Here is a 23510-nt window from a genome sequence, read left to right as displayed (position 1 = left end):
TCATTACATAATCACAATTGACAACCATGTAGAAATGTGACTGGACAAAAAGGGTATGATCCCATACTATCAGCCTGAGAGGGGAAACCCGGTAAAGCTTGTCTGTTCAGGTTTGTCTTGACATCTTTCTGTAGCATTCCTTCCTCTAGGGTATGGGGTGGGACCCTCTCTGGAATGAGGGTCTTTTGAGCCACAATCAGATTAGAGTCCTGCCTTAGGCAGGTGAAGGGAGGGCAGGGGAAGGTCAGAGAGGGAGATTCTGTTTCATGAGGCCTGATCCTGAGGCCTAAACCCCCACCACCACCACCCCCGTGTTATTAAAAATATATATATATATAGCCGGGAGCGATGGCTCACGCCTGTAATCCCAGCACTTTGGGAGGCCGAGGCGGGTGGATCACGAGGTCAAGAGATCGAGACCATCCTGGTCAACATGGTGAAACCCCGTCTCTACTAAAAATACAAAAAATTAGCTGGGCATGGTGGCGCGTGCCTGTAATCCCAGTTACTCAGGAGGCTGAGGCAGGAGAATTGCCTGAACCCAGGAGGCGGAGGTTGCGGTGAGCCGAGACCGCGCCATTGCACTCCAGCTTGGGTAAAAAGAGCGAAACTCCGTCTCAAAAAAAAAAAAAAGAATATAACAAAGGATTGGGAGTTAAAAACCAGGAACTATAATATCACAAGTTGTTAATGTTATAAGAATACACAATTTTGCATAGGGCTTAATCAAACTATTTTTTCATTGTGAATGTAGCCTGTAAACATTATGGGCCCGCCCAGCTGCTCCCGCTTACAGCTCCCTCTCTCTACAGGCGGAGGGAGGGGGCGATAGCTCAGTCCGCAGGCTCTTATTCAACTCCGCGCTTGTTATTCCCGGGACTTGGCTGGCAAAGATCCCCTGTTCTGTGTATTGCTGAGGCTTTGGGGGAAGCGATGTATCTGGACCGGAGTGCCAGAGGGGAGCCTCTGACACGCTGGTCAGATGCAGTTTCTGGGTGAAGCAGCACCCCTCCCTGCCTTGGTCTGCCCTAAATGGGCTTTGCTCACCATTGGACCAGACCCGTTGAAATGCACCTGATACCTCGTTTGGAGCTAGGAGATCTCTGGATTTCTGCGTCTCTCTTGCTGGGTGTTGTGCCCTGGAGTTGTGTGTAATTGGCCATCTTGGATCTCTCCCGCCTGTAAACATTATGATATGGCTTGAACTTGCTCTCATGAAAAAAAAAAAAAAAAACTGTATTGCTTACCAGCGAGTTATACTCTGCTGTATCAGAAATATTAATTAAACCCATAAGAGTAACTTCACTCTCTGTAGAAAGATTTTAAAAGAGGAAGATACAGCTGTGAGAGCTGAGACTAGCAGAGTGCATCATTTATGTCAATGATAAACAAAATAAGTTTGGTTGGGGAAGGGAGAAGAGACAAAAGGTAAAAATAATAATAATAAAAAGCGAACGGTATTAAAATGTGAGGGGGTAAAATAACTCCAAGAAGCACAGGCTTAGTAAGAGCTGAGAAATGACCACGAGATTTCACTTTTTTCCTCCTTTCTTTTTTCTTTTATACAAGGTCTCAGCTCTGTTGCCCAGGCTGGAGTGCAGTGGTACAATCTTGGCTCACTGCAGCCTCTACCTCCTGGGCTCAAGTGATCCTTCCACCCCAGCCTCCTGAGTAGCTGGGATCACAGGCGCATACCACCATACTCGGCTAATTTGTTGTTGTTGTCGTTTGTAGAGTCAAGGTTTCACCATATTGTCCAGGCTGGTCTCAAACTCCTGGGCTCAAGCCATCTGCCCACGTTGGCCTTCCAAAGTGCTGAGATTACAGATGTGAGTCATTGTGGCCTGGCCTGAGATTTGAGTTTAAAGTTCCTTTTAATAAAAATAGGAGGCAGGAATCAGCTTACATAAAAATGCGTGAGGTGAGAGGTGCTGAGGAAGCTGAGGCAATCAGCGTGCATAGCACAGGCTCCAGACGACTGGCTAGGAAAGAGAAGAAAGAAGTCCAGAAGGAACCAATGTGACGTGATAGAGAGGGACGATGCCCACCTCCTGCACACAGAGGAATTGGGGGCACAAACCTAAGTGTAAGGCCGGTCGCCTCGCAGGGAGCTCGGACACATCCACCCCCTCACACAGCCTAGCCCTCCCTTAAAAAACCCCGCCAAGATGCAAATGAAGTCTTGTAACTCTAGCCAATAGCAGTCAAGTCTTGAATGCAAACGAAGTCTTGTAACTCTAGCCAATAGCAGTCGAGTCCTGTATGCAAACAAAGTCTTGTAACCCTACCCAATAGCAGTCCTGCCTTTCCCACACCCTGCTCTCCCACAACCAATCGAATGCCTCCACTCCCTATAAAACCCCACGTCTGAGAGGAGTCCGTGTGACTTCTCCGACCCCTCCTGTCGGACTGCAGAATCTCGCCCAGGAGTCTGATCTTCTTGTGCTGGCCTCAGTTTCTTCCTTTTAAACTCAGCAAGAACTTAACAGACCTTACACTAAGATCTGAGTATGATAGCCTCTGAAGAAAGAATCCAGGACAGATGGAAGGGGGAAAGCAAGTGCATATTCTGTTGCCCAGAATATCCCTGACTTTCTGGTACTGGACTGAATTATAGTAGGTGGAAATAAACACCTAGGAAAAGTCCAGAAATGCAGCTGTCATACATTCTGTGTGCATAAGAGGTATCTCCTATGTAACCCAGAGAAACCTACCTGCTCTTCAGCGTGTCTCTTTCCAGAGTTAATCAGTGACCAAACAGAAAATTGACTCAGAGAGCCAGGACAGTGAGCCAAAGGTAAATGGGGAAAAGGTGACACAGTGGCCCTGTCTAGGAAGCTCTCAGCCTGGCACAGCCTGCAATAAACCCCTGACAACTGAGAGGGGCTCAACCAAGACTGGCTAGATTTTAGAACAGAATAATTTCAGAAGGAAATGAGAAGTGATCTGAACGACATAATTTATTTCATTTTACTTATTTTTTTGAGAAGGAGTTTCGCTCTTCTTGCCTAGGCTGGAATGCAATGGTGTGGTCTCAGCTCGCTGCAACCTCTGCCTCCTGGGTTCAGGCGATTCTCCTGTCCCAGTCTCCCAAGTAGCTGGGATTACAGGTGCCCGTCACCACACCCAGCTAATTTGTGTATTTTTAGTAGAGACAGGGTTGCACCATGTTGGCCAGGCTGGTCCCGATCTCCTGACCTCAGGTGATCCACCTGCCTCAGCCTCCCAAAGTGCTGAGATTAGAGGCGTGAGTCACAGCACTCGACCAACATAATTTATTATTTTTGTAAATTTCTGTTTTGGCCAGGTGAGTTTGCTCACGCCTCTAATCCCAGCACTTTGGGATGCCAAGGTGAGTAGATCACTTGAGGTCAGGAGTTCGAGACCAGCCTAGACAACATGGTGAAACCCCATCCCTACCAAAATTATAAAAAATTATCCAGTGTGGTGGTGCAGGCCTGTAGCCCCAGCTACTGGGGAGGCTGAGACAGGAGAATCACTTGAACCCAGGAGGCAGAGGTTGCAGTGAGCCAAGATCATGCCACTGCATTCCAGCTTGGGCAACAGAGTGAGAGTCCATCTTTAAAAAAAAAAATCTATTTTAAGTATCGGATTTCCATACAAATAGAACGTAAGAGTCAAATAAGTTATGACTAAAGAGACAATACAACCATTTTACTTAGCTGAAAAGTTGTTCCTAGATACTTCAAAAGATGTCCTCATTCTTTTTTTTTTTTTTTTAAAGCAAGCAAAAGTTTTATTGGGGAAGTACAAGTACATTCCAAGAGAGAGGAGTGGGCTGACCCTGCTGGAAACATGCTGAAGACATTGTACCTTGTGATCTTCTATTGCCTCAGTTCTTTCTTTACCCAGTTCTCACCAAACTTTGGAGGATCCTCCCTTACTGTGCTTAATGCATATGCACGGGAACCAGGGATCAATACGAATCCTGTCTAACGGCGGCACTGCTTCTTACCACCACCTGGGGAAGGTATAGAAGTCAATTTTGTACTAATTGTGCCTGCTCAGCTCTCAGGAATTCACCTTTTGCCTCTTTCCTTCCTTATCAGGATCTAGTTAACAGCATTCTGACAGTTCAACCATGGAGTGAGTACTGGGCATCCTAAGAGGTGTTCTGGGGGGTTCTTTCCAACATGAATAACTCCCCCTCATGCCTGCTCATATCTGACTGTCTACTCTTAGATTTCTCCCTCAAGGAGTTGGGACTCAGGCAAACATGTCCTTATTCTTTAACTTCCTATATCTTAATTGACTAGAATCTAATATCCTCTGCATACTCAAAGTTCATCCTATGTATTTACAAATAAAATGTATTAGTCAGTGTTCTCCAGAGAAACAGAACCAATAGGAGAGAGAGAGAGAGAAAGAGATTTATGATAAGGTATTGGCTCAGACAGTTATGAAAGCTGGTCTGCCATTTGCAAGCTGGAGATGCAGGAATGCCAAGAGTGTCATTGGAAGGCCTGAGAGGGGAAGAGTTTATGGTGTTGCTTCCAGTGCAGGCTTGAAGGCCTGAGAACCAGGAGCCCATGAAGGCAGGAGAAGATCTCTGTCCAGCTCAAGTAGTCTGGCAGAAAATGAATTCAAACCTCCTCCTCCTTGTTTTTCGCTGCAGGCCATCAAGGGACTGGACAAAGTCCATCCACATTGGGGAGGACCATCTGCTTTACTCAGTCCCCCAAATCAAATGCTATTCTCTTCCTTGAAGCACCCTCACAGACACACCCAGAAACAATGGTTAACCAGCTATCTGGGCATCTCATGACCCAGTCAAATCAACACATAAAATTAACCATCATATGATGTTAACAACACTTGCCTACATTAGCATAGTTACTGCAAAAGGATTTTTCTAGGCACTCCTCCTATTTAAATATATGTTCCACTATACATATACATACATACATATAGTTAAACTTACATACAGGGAGGATGAATGCAGCTCCCACAAATGAACCTGTGCTATACAAAATATGTAAAATGTAAAATTTGCACACACACTCGTTGCTTTTTAAATCTGCTTAAGTTTATTATATTTGTTTCCATAAGTTTATGATATCTCTTCTAAACAGACACTAACAGGTCTCTTTATTTTCTTCCTTTTTTAGCCAGGCTAATCCTGAAAGGGCCCTGCTAAAGGAGATCATTGTAACTTCACAGGTCCCTGCCCTAAGCGTGGAGGGTCCTTCTCAAAGACTCTTCCATACAGAGCCATGACTAAGACAGGCAAAGGGGCTCCACTTCGGCTCCTCAGGCGTCCATCTCTTGAAATCTGGTCAAAGAAAGCAAAGGATTAACTTCAATGCAGAGTTCAAGTTACAACCTAGAGCCCTTCTCTGGCAAGATCACTCCTAAAGCAGTGTAGAATGGAAAAAATCACGCAGGATTTGGTGTTGGAAGACCCAGGTTCATGTTTCAAGTCTGAAAGTAGAGAGACTCTGCATGAAAATGTAGCAAATTTCTTGCACATGTGGTCAAGTAAGACCATGTATAAAAAAGTGTTCTTCAAACCCATGAAACACTATACAAAGTATTAGTTATTACTATAATTATAACAACTTCTCAAAATAGCATACCCAGGAAATAAACTGTAGATGCATTATTTAATGTATTTAATTTGCACCTTCTACACCATGCAAATGACAACATTATTGCCATTATCAGCAATCAGTATTTTTATTTTAGTTTCTCTGTGAATTCACTGTTGCCTTGAATATTAGCATCACATTTATGTTAAAAAAATGAACCCCAAATTCTTCATCCAGCCTAATGGCAATCTAAAACCAAAACTTGGGCTGGGCACAGTGGCTCATGCCTGTAATCCCAACACCTTGGAGGCTGAGGGGGCGGATCACCTGAGGTCAGGAGTTCGAGACCAGCCTGACCCACATGGTGAAACCTATCTTTACTAAAAATACAAAATTGGTTACGCATGGTGGAGCATGCCTGAAATCCCAGCTACTTGGGAGGCTGAGGCAAGAGAATCACTTGAACCTGGGAGGTGGAGATTGCAGAGAGCTGAGATCATGCCATTGCAATCCAGCCTGGGAAACAAGAGCAAAACTCCACCTCAAAAAAGTAAAAATAAAATAAAATAAAACCACAACTTGTGTTCCATATCATAGTTTCCACATCTTTAAAGTGTTTCTTGTAGAATGTGAACAATGATATTGCTATGCTCTCATTATTTCAAAGATTTTCATTACGCTGCTCTACCCATCTGCTCTGGTCAAAGGAATTTATCATTCCTGCACGCCTCCTACCTCATAATGTCTTTCAGGGGCGAGCTGACTTCCACTTAGAGTGATCTGTGGGAAAACATAACGCGTTCTGAATGTGCCACTGAGGGAGAATTCTTCAAACTTGGTAAAAGCTGAACCCACAGGCTCTCCACACGTTTTGAGGTCGGTGGTTTGACACTTCAGTAATGTGCATATCTATGGAAGAACAGAAAAGAGAAGGAGTCAGAAAACTTGCAAATATTTTCTCAGCTAAATAATGCAACTTCAAAGAGTAAAGGAATATTTAAATTGCCTCATAAGAAGTATTTTTCAAACCATAGGTAACAACTTATTAGTGAATCCTAAAATCAATTTAGTGGATCAGGATTAACACTTTTTTAAATGAAGTCAAATAGAATAGACTAGAATTTTAAAAAATCAGAGTGCATGGCACATAATAATAGCTATTTCTAATTCTATTTTAAATTATTTCATAAACTGTTTCAATTAATTTTTTTTTAATTCAGTCACATATCCACTTGGCTACACTGGGTTATGGTGTAAAGTATCCCTCTTCCTCTGGATTTAGTTGAGGTCAATTTGAAAAAAGCACTGCTCTAACGTAACCTGATGGAAAAAGAGAATGCACAGAAGTTGCATCTTTTGAAACCTGAACCTGGCCTGCTGAGAACTAATCAATTTGCTTTATGTTTTTGCCTTGCAACTGAAAGAACTAATTCTGTTCTTGCTGAGACTGAACAAATAAAAGTGCTCTGCGGACAAAATTCGGTGGTAGAGACAACATTACACCAATTAGCTAAATCCAGCCCAACTTTCAAAGAAAAGCAATGATGACCTAGAAGAAAAACTAATAATAAGGCCACTCTAACGTATTTAGGCATTTCTACCTGTAAGTAATATTGGCCTTCTACCGTGTGCAGTCCATCAAAAGCACCCAGGGCATAGACCTCATCTGTTCGCTTCTCAGACATCTTGTAAGTTAAGTGACAGCACAGGTCTTTCTGGCAAACCGTGTAATTTTCTGTATTTCTCTTAAGCTCAGTGAAGGTAAACTCATCAAAATAAATCATCCCTGGAAAATCTGACTGCTCAGAGGAGAAAGGCTCGACACTGCTGGCATAAGCACTCCAGTCAACAGCTGCAGGGTAGGTGGGCTCACGGCGAGGCCGAGACTTCAATTCTGATAGCATCAGCTGACCACTCTCTGTTTCCATGTCGTAGTGGTACCCCTTGACTGCTTCTGGGGCGTAAAGTCCACTCCCTACAGGCAACATAAAGAAACACGAACATTGGTTTCATATTTGTTATGGTGACCGACTAATAGAATATTCCCGTGTGAAGTTAAATACAAAGTTATTAAAGCATAGTTTCAAGATAGTTAAGGAGATAGCTGTTATATTGGCATAAGTTCCAATTTGACTCTGCGTCCTCCATAAGGTACTACTTGCACTGAAATTATCATTTGACATGGAGGCGCATAGTTTTAAGCTAACTTAGCAACAAACTAGAAAATTCCCCAACATGAAGAATAATTTTAGCTCTCCACTGACAATTTAATTTCTTTGTGTTTGGGATTTGTTATTCAACAGATAACAGAGCAGTTAAGAAAGAAGGAAGCTTGCATTACTTTGAACATGGATATTACAAAGGATAAACTCTAAAAACCTGATTAAGTCAAAAGTGATTTTTATCACTTCAACTTTTTTTATGCTTGAAATATTTTTATTTATTTGTATTTTTTTCTTCCAACTTTTATTGTAGGTTTAGAAGGGGAACATATGAAGGTTTGTTACATGAGTAAATTGCATGTTGCTGGGGTTTGATGTGCAAATGATTTTGTCACCCAGGCAGTGAGCATAGTATCCAACAGGTAGTTTTTCAGTCATCACCCTCCTCCCACCCTCCACTCTCAAGTAAGCCCTGGTGTCTGCTGTTCCCCTCTTTGTGTCCATGTGTACTCAATGTTTAACTTTGTAAGTGGGAACATGTGGTATTTCATTTTCTGTTCCTGTGATAACTCACTGAGGATAATGACCTCCAGTTGCATTCATGTTGTTGCAAAGGACATTATTTTCATTCTTTCTTATGGCTATATTCCATAGTAGTATTCCATGGTGTGTATGTATCACATTTTCTTTATCCATTTCACTGTTGGTGAGCACCTGGGTTGATTCCATGTCTTTGCTATTGTGAAAAGTGCTGCAATTAACATACAAGTGAATGTGTCTTTATGGTAGAATGATTTATATTCCCTCAAGTATATATCTATTAATGGGATTGCTGGGTCAAATGGCAGTTCTGTTTTAAGTTCTCTGAGAAATCTCCAAACTGTTTTCCACTGTGGCTGAACTAATTTACATTTTCACCAGCACTGTATAAGCATTCCCTTTTCTTCATAACCTCACCAGCATGTGTTTGTATGTTTTTTTTAATTTTTTAATCATAGCCATTCTGACTGGTGTGAGGTGGTATCTCGTTGTGGTTTTGATTTGCATTTCTCTAATGATCAGTGATGTTGAGCATTTTTACATGCTTGTTGGCCACATGTATGTCATCTTTTGAGAAGTGTCTGTTCATGTCCTTTGTTCATTTTTTAATGGGATACTTTGTTTTTGTTTGCTGATTTAAGTTCCTTATGGATTCTGGATATTAGACCTTTATGAGATGCATAGTTTGCAAATATTTTCTTCTGCTCTGTAGGTTATCTGTTTACTCTGAACCACAAGATTTATTTTGACATTACTGATGCATATTGGGGCTAGTCCATTAGAACTGACTTTGATGTTTTTACATGACTTCTCTCCAACTCCAATTTTCTTTCAAGTAAAATTGAGATAATAATGTTTGCCTCCTTTATTCACAAGGATGATATTCCTTAAGTAGAAACAAATACTATTATTAACTTTGTGATGTCAAAATTGGTAATAAAGTTATTAAACAAAAATGTGGTTTGAAAATCAAGACACCTTCCTGAGACAGTCACTCCCACTTGGTGCACGCCATCGTGAGTTACCTGTCATGTGCATGCTGGTGTTGTGGGTATTTGCAGCAAGTAGATTGACTCCCATGGCCTTGGCCCATGCTGAATGAAAGGGAACAGCCGAGAGGAGGGGCAGCGTGTTGTACCATGCTGTGGGGTAGACAATGCTGTCGACTTGAAACTCATCCACCACCACCACAGCTGGGTCGTAAGAAAAAATGTCAAAGCAAGTAAAAATGCCAAACTTCCCAAAGGGAGTGTGAAAAGTCACAAATTCTGAATCCTTGGGGAAATCAAATTGAATTTCAGGTGCAAAAAGATTGTACTGTTAACAAAAAGCAAAGAAGAAGAAAATTAATAGAAAACTGCCAGATAGATGTGATCAATTAAGTCCCCATTAAATCTTTCCTCCCATGTATGTTGACATGCATGTTTAAAACTGTTACACATAGGCCAGGTGCAGTGGCTTACACCTGTAATCCCAGTATTTTAGGAGGCTGAGGCAAGTGGATCACTTGAGGTCAGGAGTTTGAGACCAGACTGGCCAATGTGGTGAAACCCTGTCTCTACTACAAATACCAAAAAAAAAAAAATTAGCAGGCATGGTGGTACGTGCCTGTAATCCCAGCTACTTGGAGGCTGAGGCAGGAGGATTCCCTGAACCCCAGAGGCGGAGGTTGCAATTAGCCAAGATCACACCACTGCACTCCAGCCTGGGCGACAGAGTGAGATTCCATCTCCAACAACAACAACAAAAATAACAACAACAAAATAAACTGTTACACATAAATTTGCAAAAATCATGCCCACTGTACCACTGTCTATCAATTTTCTTATGGTGACATTAACCAAAAAACATCATTTTTTTTTACAACCAATGAATGAAACCACATCCACAAATGATATTTAAAGTGTGAATATTTCTATCTTAAAATCACAGGTTGAAATCTTGAATCCTACACTTCTCAGATTGTTTTCCACTGTATTCTTTAAATTTCAACAGTACTACCATGTTAATAAAATAAACTTTGTCATGTCTCCCAGTGATACTGCCAGGTTTATAGAAGTGAAGTCCATTGAAAATTAATTTAGACAATGCAGTTGCTACATATTATTAATTAGTAACCCATTTGCAATTTTATTTTTTTCAGCTTGATTCTTTTTTTAAAACACCGCTTGACCTAGGCTCAGGAGTACAGCATATGTTTTGCTTGGGTTTTTGTTTGGCCTGTTGTGTGCCTGCGTGTGCTCTGGCAAAAGCTACTCCCCACCCCTGTGGTCCCTGGAGGTCTTGACACTCCATTCTCCTCTCATGTGGCAGCCCATCCTTCATCCTTTGGTGAATGGCTCAGGAAAGGCATGTCACCTAATTGAATTAAGGCGTGATAAGGCCTTTGCAGAGTTCTAGGAGGGAGAAATACACTCCTCCTGTAGATTTTGTTGATAAAGATGTGAACTTCGTGTTGCTCCAGCTATGTGGCCTCTAAAAGGAGAGTTCCCCTGAGAAAAAAGCTGTAACAAAGGGCTAGGAGAGCTAGAGGGATGGATGATAACTTTGGAGCCTCTGAGCGTCACACTGCACTGAAATGAGACATATACCCTTTCTATGATACACATTTTTACATGTGTGTAAGCAAGGAAATTCCCATCTTTTTAAAGCCACCTTCAGTTGAGGTTGTGTTTCCATTGCAATCAAAACAGTTCTAATAGAATATATGGTCACTTAGTATGAAGTGCTAACAAATTGGGCTAAAACATGAACCTGATATTAAATCATGAATGAAATAGAATTTTTACTTCTTTTTCAGAGAACATTAAAATCTTTGTGTCATTATTGTCACATCCATTTAGATATTCTACCATATTCTGTTTTATGATTAATTCAAGCCCAGAACCCTTATATGGAACTGAATTAAGTCCCCTTTTCAACTATGATGTAATAATTATAAGATGCTTCTATAACAGTTCCCTCCCCAGCATTCAACAAACAAACACACATACACACCACAAGCACACAGAAGAAGTAACAAGTTGAGCTAAGGCACAAGTGATTCTCACCTTATGGTAGCGTGCCACCAATTTTCCCTGAGAATCAAACACCACATCAGTGTTGTATTGGTAACGACCATCGGGGGGACACTGAGGGTCACTGGCATTGCATGGCTTCTTGTCCCCAATATTAGCCACGACATAAATAGAGTTGTCCTTGGCCAGGCAGCTGAGTCTTTCTTGCACTGGTGTGTTGCCAAATCTAATTCAACAGACATTTCTCAAACTTACTATATTTTAGTAATTTTTGAAATACCAAAGTGATACTTTATTTGCCCATTACCCATAACACAACAGCCCTAGAATCAACAAAAAATTTTCAGCAGAAAATATTTTAAAACTCTCATGTGAGATATGGTATTTATCTTCCTGAAAGCTAGCCTATATTTCTATGCCAAACTCCAGATTACAGTACAAGACTGAAGGAAAGGAAAGATGGAAGAAGAAGAGGAGGATGAAAAGAAGCAGCACATTTTCTTATGGGGTGCTCCCAGGAAGGTAAATGAAGCACTTGAAATTTAGCAGACTCTGCTAATGGAGAGGGCCTTGTTTATAATCCAAGCCATAGCTTGTACAAGCTTGCTAATATGAGTTGTGGCTGGAAACAGAAATGCCAGGTGACAGTAAAGAGTTTGTCCCCTGCAGATTGTCTTCTATAGAAAGTAAATATAGCATTAAGTAGTGGAAATGTTAAAGATTAAAATAAAAAATAAAAAACACTTCACCGTGCTGGCTCAGTTTCCTCATCTGTCAAATGCAATGTAATAGCTTCCTTTCTGACTTAGTGGATCCACATGAGAAATCCTGAGATAAGTATAGACATGAAATCGCTTTACCAAGTAATACCAAGTCCATCCATATTAAAGATATTTATCCCTGGCTGAGCGCAGTGGCTCATGCCTGTAATCCCAGCACTTTGGGAGGCCAAGGCAGGTGGATCACCTGAGGTCAGGAGTTCAAGACCAGCCTGACCAACATGGAGAAACCCTGGCTCCACTAAAAATACAAAATTAGCTGGGCATGGGGGCACATGCCTGTAATTCTAGCTACCCAGGAGGCTGAGGCAGGAGAATCGTTTGAACCCAGGAGGTGGAGGTTGCAGTGAGCCGAGATCTCGCCATTGCACTCCAGCCTGGGCAACAAGAGTGAAACTCCGTCTCCAAAAAAAAAAAAGAGATATTTATCCTTAATATAAGAAGGGAATGTGGCAAGGTGATAGCTGGCTTCAAATATTTGAAAGGCTTAATTTATTGGAGATGGGTCACGTGTGAACATAACATAGAGTACAGGAAAACGATGAAAGGAAGTCAAAGAGAGGCAGATTTCAGCAGAAAATAAGACAAAAAAAAGTTTAGTAACGAGCTCACTCTGTCAAATAAGTGTATTTCCTAGTCACTAAAAATTTTATTATAATATGGTACATCTAGTCCCTCAGAGTCCATTCATTTAGCACAGCTTAAAGGACATGGCTGTTTTAATTCCAGCCAATCTAGTGACCAATTATGAGACCATAAGCCTTCCTTTTTTCACATATTTATAATGCAAATGGTAATGCCAACTACATAAATTGAATGAGAAAATGTGTATAGTATACTAGGTACAGTTCTTGGGATCAAGTAAGTGCTCCATAAATGAGAATTGCTATTATGGATTGCGTGATTACAAGAAGGCAGCCCCAGTCCTGATGGCTTTATTGCTTTTAGAGGCCATTCCATGTCTCCCTATGATCTTACAGCCTCTCTGCAATTGATGTTAAGCTAATCTTTGAATAAAAAGGACAGATTAATGGCCTACTGGTTTAGATCTTTCTTTTTATTTTCTTAAAAAAAAATAGAAATGCTGTTAATATTCACATTCATTAAGACCTTTAATAAGTTTATCATGTCCTTTGTTTAATTTTTCTTTTCTTAACTAAATAATTTGAGTTATTGAATATTTCCTACTAGTTCCTCATGAAAAAAAAAAAAAGCTCATGGAACTGTTTGACATGTGAGCATTCTAAATAGTAATCTTTTTTTTTTTTTGAGATGGAGTCTCACTCTGTCACCCAGGCTGGAGTGCAATGGCGTGCTCTTGCTCACTGCGACCTCTGCCTCCCAGGTTCAAGCAATTCTCCTACCTCAGTCTCCTGAGTAGCTGGGACTACAGGCACAAGGCACCATGCCCAGCTAATTTTCGTATTTTTAGTAGAGACAGGGTTTCATCATCATGTTGGTCAGGCTGGTCTCGAACTCCTGACCTCGTGATCTGCCCTCCTCGGTCTCCCAAAGATTACAGGCTTGAGCCACTGCACCCGATCTTTAAATAGTAATATTTAAACACACAAGGATAATTGAATGGCTCTCTATTATTCCCTTCAGGGATAAATATTGCTAGGGAGAAGATTGACTCTCTTTTCCAATATTATAATTATATTAAATACTGGATTGCTCCTTTTCATAACACAGAACTGAAAGGTTGTAATTTGAATAAGTAGGTGTAAGAATTCATAATGTTGAAATTTCATCAGCAACTTACCTTCCCAACTTAAAATTATTTATCTATTGCTAATTATCAGATTTATGGATATCTTTTCTCTGGAAAAGTCAGTTTTATTAGCCCAGTTAAATAGAGTACATTTTAGTATAAGCCTCATGAATTGCAGTGAATAATGATTCCTTCCTATTCTGGGAAATGCCTCATAAGCAAGTAGATGCTGAGTCATGGTGACACGGTTTCTGTAAACACAGACCATGCAATATTTAGAAAATATTGTTCCAAAGGTAAAAATCCTGGAGTGAGGCTTGACTCATATAGCTGAGCCTGAATGTTGTACCACTGAGCTTGACTTTCCACTTAATTTTACATAGTCAAAATTATCAGAGAAGTTTCTCTTTTTGCACAATAGATGTAGTTCTAAACAGGTGTATGTAAATTTAAAATTAGTAAGTTAAATGGCTTTTTAACCCATCAATTTTGCCCTTTAAATAAATAATCTTGAACTATTTTTAAAAGTTAATACAACTAAAATATCTATTTCATAGATTATTTATTATGCATATTTTCTTTAAGAAATTTATGCCTAAATTACATCTACTAATAATTACTAAAATTTCTCAAACGATAAGAATTCAAAGAAGTTCAGACTCAGTCCCTTCTGTTAAAAAAAGTAATAGTGACAACTAGCATTGGAGACTGCATTGCAACGTACAAATTCCACGTGTATTACTTCACTTGACACTCTTGTCTACTCTGTAAGAGAATTAAGACAAGGACTTTATTATCCCTGTTTTACAGATGCAGAAACAGAAATGTTAAGCATTTAGGTTAGACTGTTCCATCACTCAGTCAAGTGGCCGTAAAATGTGGTCTCAGAAGCAGTGCTTCCTTTTTCAAGTCCTATACAATTTCCATTCACCATATTGATTACATTGTAAATGACAATGATAGCAAAGCTCTGTGGAAACATAGACTCATTCATCTTTTTACTCTTCCTGTGAAGGAGGCAGGTGTCCTGGATAAACCAGCTTACTTGTATTTGAAACACAGGTTCTAGATATTACAACTTTTTCACTTTGTCCAAACCCAATTAAACACGTTTACTATAAAAATTGGGTATACATCTACTATTTTCTTTTTAAGACAAGGCCTACTGTCACCCAGGCTGGAGTGCAGTGGTGCAATCATAGCTCACTACAGCCTCAAACTCCTGGGCTCTAGGAATCCTCCTGCCTCAGCCTCTCAAGTATCTGAAGTTACAGGTGTGCACCACCACACCTGGCTATTTTTTTATTTTTGTTTTTATTTGCAGAAACCGGGTCTGGCTTTGCTGCCCAGGCTGGTCTCAAACTTCTGACTTCAAGCACTCCTCCTGCTTTGGCTTCCCAAAGTATTGGAATTACGGGTTTGAGCCACCATGCCTGGTCACGCCTACTATTCTGGAAAGACAATTGCAACAAATAACCAACCAATCATCAATAACTCAAGTCATTTACCAAACAGGAGATATGCCAGATGACATACATTACGAAACATAAACACTATCCACAGATTCAACACTATTTCTTTTTTTTTGTTTTTGAGATAGAGTCTTGCTCTGTCGTTCAAAAGATTCTCTTGCCTCAGCCTCCCTAGTAGCTGAGATTACAGGCGCACACCACCACGCCCAGCTAATTTTTGTATTTTAGTAGAGATGGGGTTTCACCACATTGGCTGGGCTGGTCTTGAACTCCTGGTCTCAAGTGATCTGCCTGTCTTGGTCTCCCAAAGTGCTGGGATTATAGGCGTGAGCCACTGCTCACACTATTTCTATCAAACTACCAACATCATCTTTCCACGGAATTAGAAAAAAAAATTCTAAAATTCATATGGAACCAAAAAAGAGCCTAATCGCTAAAGCAATCCTAAGCAAAAAGAAAAAATCCTGAGGCATCACATTACCCAAGGCAACTGTAACCAAAACAACATGGAACTGATATGAAAACAGACACATAGACCAATAGAACAGAGTAGAGAACCTAGAAATAAAACTGCACACCTACAGCCATCTGTAGCTCAAACAAAGTTCACAAAAATAAGCATGGGGAAAGGACTCCCTATTCAAAGGTGCTGGGATCTCTGGCTAGCCATATGCAGAAGATTGAAGCTGGACCACTATCTTTCACCATACACAAAAATTAACTCAAGATGGATTCGAGATTTAAATGTAAGACCTCAAACTATAAGAATCCTAGAAGAAAATCTAAGAAATACTGTTCTGGACATCAACTTAGGAAAACAATTTATGACTAAGTCCTCAAAAGCAATGGCAACAAAAAGAAAAATTGACATGTAGGACCTAGTTTAACTAAAGGCTCTGTACGGCAAAATCAACAATCAACAGAGTAAATAAGCAACCTACAGAATGGGAAAAAATAATTGCAATCTAGGCACCTAACAAAGGTCTAATATCCGGAATCCATAAGGAACTTTAATCAATAAGCAATAGCGAAACAAATAACCCCATTGAAAAGTGGGCAAAAGACATGAACAGACACTTCTCAAAAGAGAACACACAAGTGGCCAACAAACACATGAACAAACAACATCACCTCTCATCAGAGAAATGCTAAGCAAAACCACAATGAGATGATATCTCACACCAGTCAGAATGGCTATTTACAAAAAGTCAAAAAATAAAAGATGCTACAGAGAAAAGGGAACGCTTATACACTGTTGGCGTAAATGTAAATTAGTTTACCTTTGTGGAAAGCAGTTTGAAGATTTCTCAGAGAACTTAAAACACAGCAACAATTTGACTCACAATCCTATTACTGGATATATACCCAAAGAAAAAAATAATCATTCTACCAAAAAGACTCATGCACTTGTATGTTCATTGCAGCACTTTCCACAACAGCAAAGATATGGAATTAACCTAGGTGCCCATCAGTGGTGGATTGGATAAAGAAAATGTGGTATATATACACTATGTAATGCTGTGCAACCATAAGAAAGAACAAAAGCATGTCTTTTGCAGCAATAAAGGACATTATCCTCAGCCAGTTAACACAGGAATAGAAAACCAAATACTGCATGTTCTCACTTATAAGTGGGAGCTAAGCATTGAGAACTCATGGCCATAAAGATGGGGCCAATAACACTGGGAACTAATAGAGAGAGGGAGGAAGGCAAGGGCTGAAATACTACCTATTGGATACTATGCTCACTACCAGGATGGCACGATCATTGTACCCCACACCTCGGCATCATGCAATTTGCCCACGTAACAAACCTGCATGTGTACCCCCTCAATCTATAATAAAAGTTGAAATAATAGGGAAAAAAGTATTTATATCCTATGTCACAGATTGACTATTTGTCAACACAAGTACCAGTCACATTTAGTGAGTTTACTGTTGGTGTTTTACAAAATTACAACTTTTTGTTTAGAAATCAGAGTAATGACATGACATTACCTCCCAGGGTCTCTACATGGAATCCAGTTCACTTCAGGGTCTGGTATATCCTCCAGATAGGGGTAAATGCTCTCCCTGGTGAAGACCCAACCATATATTCCGTCTTCTGGGGTAACAATGATATGTGCACCCTGCTCAAAACAAGTGGGACAAAAAAGTTTCTCATGAATTCCAAATTCTCTCTTACCAAACTGCAAGTCTCCTTTATAAGCATAAAAAGGTAATACCTGCTTGGCTGCCAGCTTAACTGCTTTCTCCAAAACATCTATGTTCTTGTTCATCAGGAGCAAAGCTTCTTCTTTTGAAACAGGTGTTTCTGTTCTGTTTGGTAATATCACCGCATGCTCATATACTGCAGCAATGAAAGTGTCCAGCGCACCAACACTCAGGACAAGGAGGGCAGAAAGTGCTACACATTTTGGAAAATATGATCCACTCATAACCAGATTTTAGTGATCTTTGAAAAACAAACTCAGATTCTTACGTCTTGTTTCACTGGAAAAACTTTGCGTTAAATCCCTTCCGGCAATCAGCTCTTTATATTTTCTCACAAAGACATTACACAACACCACAACACAGCACTGAAAAGCTGTTGTGCAAGAAAACTGACAGTCAGGACATGATTGGATTGACTCAAGCGTATAGTGCAGTTGTTGACATTGTTCAGAGGTCAACCCAACACTAAAAGATTGAGCCAACCAGATGAATTCACCCCAGTCCAAAACACACTGGCAGTTGAAGTCTTTTCTTTGAATAAAAAACATTTTCCTGGTAAACCTATATTCCTATTCATAGGGCCTATGTTGGACTGTTCCAGAAGGTAGTCATCTTAGCAACAATTTGTTGAGCACTCTACTTACACATTTGTATGACCATTTCTATTTGAAAAGTCCTTATTCGCCATCTGTGTAAGCTCCAGTTCCCCCTAGAGTCCTCCCAAATCCACACCAGTCCTAAGTGATATTTCTGAACTCCTATAGCACTTTTTTTTCCTGTGCCGTGGAATGTCTCTCACTCCTTGCTGTTGTCTTGGCCTTTAATTTAAACATAATACCAATACTTAATGTTGTAAATGCATATTTTGTATTCTTATAGAGATTAAAAAGAAACTTGATGTTTTCTTTCAGAATATCCATGTCCAATAAACATCTAGAGATGATGTATCCCGGGGTGTGGCCCCTGGAGGGTGAGGGAAGTGTCCTGCTCACTGTTGAACCTCATCACCCTAGCACATGTGTGACAGATGGTGAAAGCTCAATATATGAACAATATATGAATGAATGTTGAATGAGGAATCCACTACCTGATGGGCCAGTCTATTCCACGTTTGAACATTGCCAGTTTTGAGAACGCTCTTTCTTGTAATTGAGATGCAATTTGCTTCACTTGTCTTCTGCAGTTTAAACCTGCTTCCATATGAACACTAATCAATAATTCAAAAAGCGTTAAGTTCTCTCTTAATTCTTTTATTTTTTAAACATACCATCCTAATAAGTCCCTTACGGGCAGGGTGCTGCTCCTATAGAAATTTATACTGTGCTAAGCTTTGTAAATATTTTTTGATTAAACTCAATTCCCTCGTCTAATTTTGGATTGAATCTCCTTGTTTAAATATGAGTTAATTTAAAATGTAGATTTTTTTTAAGGTTTAAATCTCTGATTCTAGAGCCATTAACACTACTTCTCCCTCTTGACAGTCTTTCTAATCCTCATTTGATATAAGGAAATGTGTAAGTTATGGAGATTTGTGTCTATTTTGGGTTTGATTTGGCTCAGTAATTCAAAGTCCCTTGGCTTCAGTAAAATTTTCCATTCTCGAAATATTTCTTCTCCCAGGTACCCCAGGGTGTTTCCATGTGTCCTTATGCCCTGATATCATTTTAGGACCTAAGGACATATGAACATAAATTCAGCCCTAAATTCTGAATTTATGTCTGACATAAATTGTTTTCATCAGACATCAAACATAAATTCTTTTCAGCCGGGTGCGGTGGCTCATGCCTATAATCCCAGCACTTTGGGAGGCCGAGGCGGGTGGATCACGAGGTCAAGAGATCGAGACCATCCTGGTCAACATGGTGAAACCCCGTCTCTACTAAAAATACAAAAAATTAGCTGGGCATGGTGGCGCGTGCCTGTAATCCCAGCTACTCAGGAGGCTGAGGCAGGAGAATTGCCTGAACCCAGGAGGCCGAGGTTGCGGTGAGCCGAGATCACGCCATTGCACTCCAGCCTGGGTAACAAGAGCGAAACTCCATCTCAAAAAATAAATAAATAAATTCTTTTCAGAAAAAATATCTGAGGAGAAGAGGGAAACTGGGTAAGACAGATGGACTGATCTGAGATGAGAAGAAAATGATTTTCCTATTTCAATTTGAAATTCTAACTCTTTTCTTGGTTCATCTGACTTTTGGAATAGAATCAAAAGGAAGCATATGAGAATTCCCCTTCATTCCCCCAGCCCCTAGTTCCAGGAAATGTACCAGCTTTTTATTATATTGAAATCAATAGAAACTTGAATTAAATAGTTTATTACCAAATGCTGTTAGTAATGCCTTTGCTTCATAGGTGTATAAAGAATCAGGCTTGCCAGTACAAGTTATTTAAAACACTGTCTTGGTACATTATCCTTATGACAGTTTGCTATTAATGTAGGATTAAGAAGAAGTTTAGAGTCAGAAGTTTTGTATTACGTAAATAGAATTCTTCTTTTAAATATGTAAGGGTCACATTTTAAAGGAGAGAAGAGGTGCTAGAATAAAATCTCTAAGAGTTTATTGACTTTCCCCAAATCTTTATTTCTAATACTCATTATAAAACCTCTTCTCCATTCTCCTTATCAATATCCTGACCCCATGAGCAAGAATTCCTCTTTCAGGCTCTTCGTCAGCCTCTCTGATCCCACTCCTCCCACCCCAACCCTCAATACTGTAACCCATTAGAGTTCCCTTGACCATTGCTTTCATTAATTAAGATATTTCCCATGCATGTATCAAATCAAACCAGACAGTCAGAGCCTTCTTTCTCTTGGTCCCATTTTATATTTTGTGTTCTCAGCTAAAACCACTCTTCTTATTATAACACAATCACTGTTGCTCTGATCCTGGAATGATTCTGACCAAATCCTACCTTTTGAAGTCAAATCCATTGCCTCTCCAGTCTTGTTGCTATTCCCTTCTCTAAACTTTTTTTTTTTTTTTTTTTAAAGATGGGGTTTCACCATGATGGCCAGGCTGGTATTGAACTCCTGACCTCAGGTGATCCACCCACCTCGGCCTCCCAAAGTGCTAGGATTACAGGCGTGAGGCACCACGCCTGGCCCTTCTCTAAACTCTTCATGTACTTACAGACAGTAGCCACTTACAGACAGTAGTTCATTGTCTTTCAATCCCTTCCTCTACCTCTCCTCTGCCCCTAGATTTTCTTCTATTTCATTCCCTCAACTGTCTCCTACAAAATGATAACTACTGTGTCTCTATCTTTAGCTCAAACTTCCATGTGAACTTCAGGCCTATTTATCTAACTCAAAAGAGACCTTCCACAAGCTCCCACCAGGTACCAACCCACCTGCCAACCATCTGTACCTATAAACGCTGCCTCTCCCCTCCTTACTATAAATGACTGCTCTTGACCCTATGTAAGTCCAGCCCCTATCCTTGAACACTGGAGCCCAAGGACATTGCTCCAAAAGTTCTTCCCTCTGTTTGTGTGTTTGTTTGTTTGTTTGTTTGTTTGTTTTGTGAGACAGAGTCTCACTGTCACACAGGCTGGAGTGCAGTAGGTCAATCTTGGCTCACTGCAAACTCCAACTCCCACGTTCAAAAGATTCTCCTGCCTCAGCCTCCTAAGTAACTGGGATTACAGGCACCTGTCCCCAAACCTAGCTAATTTTTGTATTTTTAGAGGTTTTCCTATTTGGCCAGGCTGGTCTCGAGCTCTTGACCTCAAGTGATCTGCCCACCTCAGGCTTCCAAAGTGCTTGGATTACAGGCATGAGCCACCATGCTCCGCCCTTTTTTTTTTTTTTTTTTTGAGATAGAGTCTGGCTCCATCACCCAGCCTGGAGTGCAGTGGCACAATCTTGGCTGAAACCTCCACCTCCCAGGTTCAAGCCATTCTCCTTTCTCAACCTCCTGGAAAAAGATGCAAAATTGTACTAAGTAGGGTTGTGTACATACGTAGAAAACTACCAAGAAGTCAGTCATGGGAATAATCTATCACAATCTTAGGAGGGAAAGAGATGGAGAAAAGAGAAAATCTGATGGGTCTGAGACACAGAGGCTTCTGCTCTGTTCTTATTGTCTTACTGCATAAGCTGGGCTGTGGGCCCAGGAGTGATTGTTATGCAAAACAATCTGTGTGTCAGAAACATCTGCGAAATAAAATTTTTAAATAACTTGAAATATGCTTTTTTTTCTTTTAGACAGAGTCTCACTCCGCCTCCCAGGCTAGAGTGCAGTGGCAGGATCTCAGCTCACTGCAAACTCCACCTCCTGGGCTCAAGAGATTTGCCCACCTCAGCCTCCCAAGTAGCTGGGACTACAGGTGCCTGCCACCACATCTGGCTAATTTTTGTACTTTTAGTAGAGACAGGGTTTCACCATGTTGGCCAGGCTGGTCTCAAACTCCTGACCTTGAGTGATCCTCCCGCCTCAGCCTCCCAAAGGGCTGAGATTACAGGTGAGCCACTGGTCGCATTTGTTTTTTAAGTGAGTGTTTCATAAGGAAACTCCCCTAGGCTTTGATATTTCCAAGTCCCCTAAGCAAGCTCTTTCCTCAGGTCTAGTGTAGCCTTCCTCCTCTTTTTCTCCCCAAGAGACAAAAGCCATACATTGTCCTCTATGGAGCTATTGCTCCCACTTCGTTTTTTTGAGGTTATTACGCCCAAGACTGACAGAAGAGTGATACCAAGCCTTCAAAGCACCACTCCTACCCTGAAGAAAAGCACACAGGCCTTTGCATTAGGAGGTTTTATGTAACTCACTATGCAAAACTAGGTAAGGGTAACAAAAATGAGGAAGTGCATTTGTCCAAGTGATAGCAATCCAACTCAAAATAATTTTAGAAGAAAAAGATGACACTCTTTGGCTCACCGAACTGGAAAGTCTAGTGGAGTACTGGCTTCACCTGGCTGGATCCAGGTGCTGAAATGATCGCTTCAGAGCTCACTGGCTCAGCTCTCCTTTCTCCTTATTCCTGGTCATGGTGCTTTTCAATTTGCAGTAAAGATGGCTCCTGAAAGCTCCAGATTTACATGTTTCCTGTGCCTCTATTCACAGAAGAGAGTGTTTTTTTTCCCAATTGTTAAATCAAAAGTCCTAGGGAGGACGCTCCCTGGCCTGGCTTCAGACATGTGCTCAGCCCCTTGTAAATCTCTGTGCCCAGTGGGTCCGGTCTGTGGTTGGCTAGGCCTAGGCAATGTATGCACACCCTGGAGTCAAGAGGGATGACTCCCAGCCAAACTATATGTAATGAGTTCCCTTTAAGAAAGAAGGGAGAGGCCAGGCATGGTGGCTCACTCCTGTAATCCTAGCACTTTGGGAGGCCAAGGTGGGAGGATCACTTGAGGTCAGAAGTTCAAGACCAGCCTGGCTAACATGGTAAAACCCTGTCTCTACTAAAAATACAAAAATTACAAAAATTAACCAGGTGCGGTGGCATTCACCTGTAATCTCAGCTACCCAGGGGGCTGAGGCAGGAGAATTGCTTGAACCTCCCCAGAGGGGAGGCAGAGGTTGTAGTGAGCAGAGATCGTGCCACAGCCTGCCTGGGTGACAGAGAGAGACTGTTCAGGAACTCCATAGAATAAGAAATATAAACCATGAATATGTACTCTTAATTTCTATTCTTCAACTTAATGTTTTATAGTACCTCAGATTTTTGAATTCAGAGTTTGTACACTTAGGAAATTATAGTAAGAGTAGATTAGAGAAGATTGTTTTTCTTTTGAAGCCATGAGAAGGTTTATTCCCCTGTGTATTACTTTTCATCACTAAAAAGTTCCCTGGGGACTAATAGAATAAAATTGTCATGGCCGGCCTGGGTGGTTCACGCCTGTAATCCCCGCACTTTGGGAGGCTAAGGCGGGCAGATCACGAGGTCAAAAGATCGAGACTATCCTGGCCAAAATGGTGAAACCCTGTCTCTACTAAATTACAAAAATTAGTTGGGCGTGGTGATGTGTGCCTGTAATCCCAGCTACTCGGGAGGCTGAGGCAGGAGAATCGCTTGAATCGGGAAGGTGGAGGTTGCAGTGAGCCGAGATCGCACGACTGCACTCCA

At 40.9% G+C, this 23510-nt stretch overlaps 1 protein-coding gene across 1 annotated transcript; it reads right to left on the bottom strand.

Annotated features, from left to right (window-relative positions):
* Positions 1-5025: 5025 nt before the first annotated feature.
* Positions 5026-18488, bottom strand: LOC105732441 (vascular non-inflammatory molecule 3). Its single transcript, XM_012474535.3, has 7 exons — positions 17456-18488; positions 17229-17359; positions 11302-11494; positions 9277-9568; positions 7151-7524; positions 6285-6458; positions 5026-5293 (listed from the first exon to the last, which is right to left on the bottom strand). Exons 1-7 carry the CDS (start codon positions 17666-17668, stop codon positions 5165-5167), a joined length of 1506 nt encoding a protein of 501 aa, XP_012329958.2. The 5' UTR covers positions 17669-18488; the 3' UTR covers positions 5026-5164.
* Positions 18489-23510: the final 5022 nt, after the last annotated feature.

Source organism: Aotus nancymaae, unplaced genomic scaffold (assembly GCF_030222135.1).
Source record: "Aotus nancymaae isolate 86718 unplaced genomic scaffold, 86718_ANA_hifiasm-v0.15.2.pri h1tg000040l, whole genome shotgun sequence".
NCBI lineage: Eukaryota > Metazoa > Chordata > Mammalia > Primates > Aotidae > Aotus > Aotus nancymaae.
The sequence above is the reverse complement of the archived record's forward strand: the minus strand, read 5'-3'. Positions and strand labels throughout refer to the sequence as shown.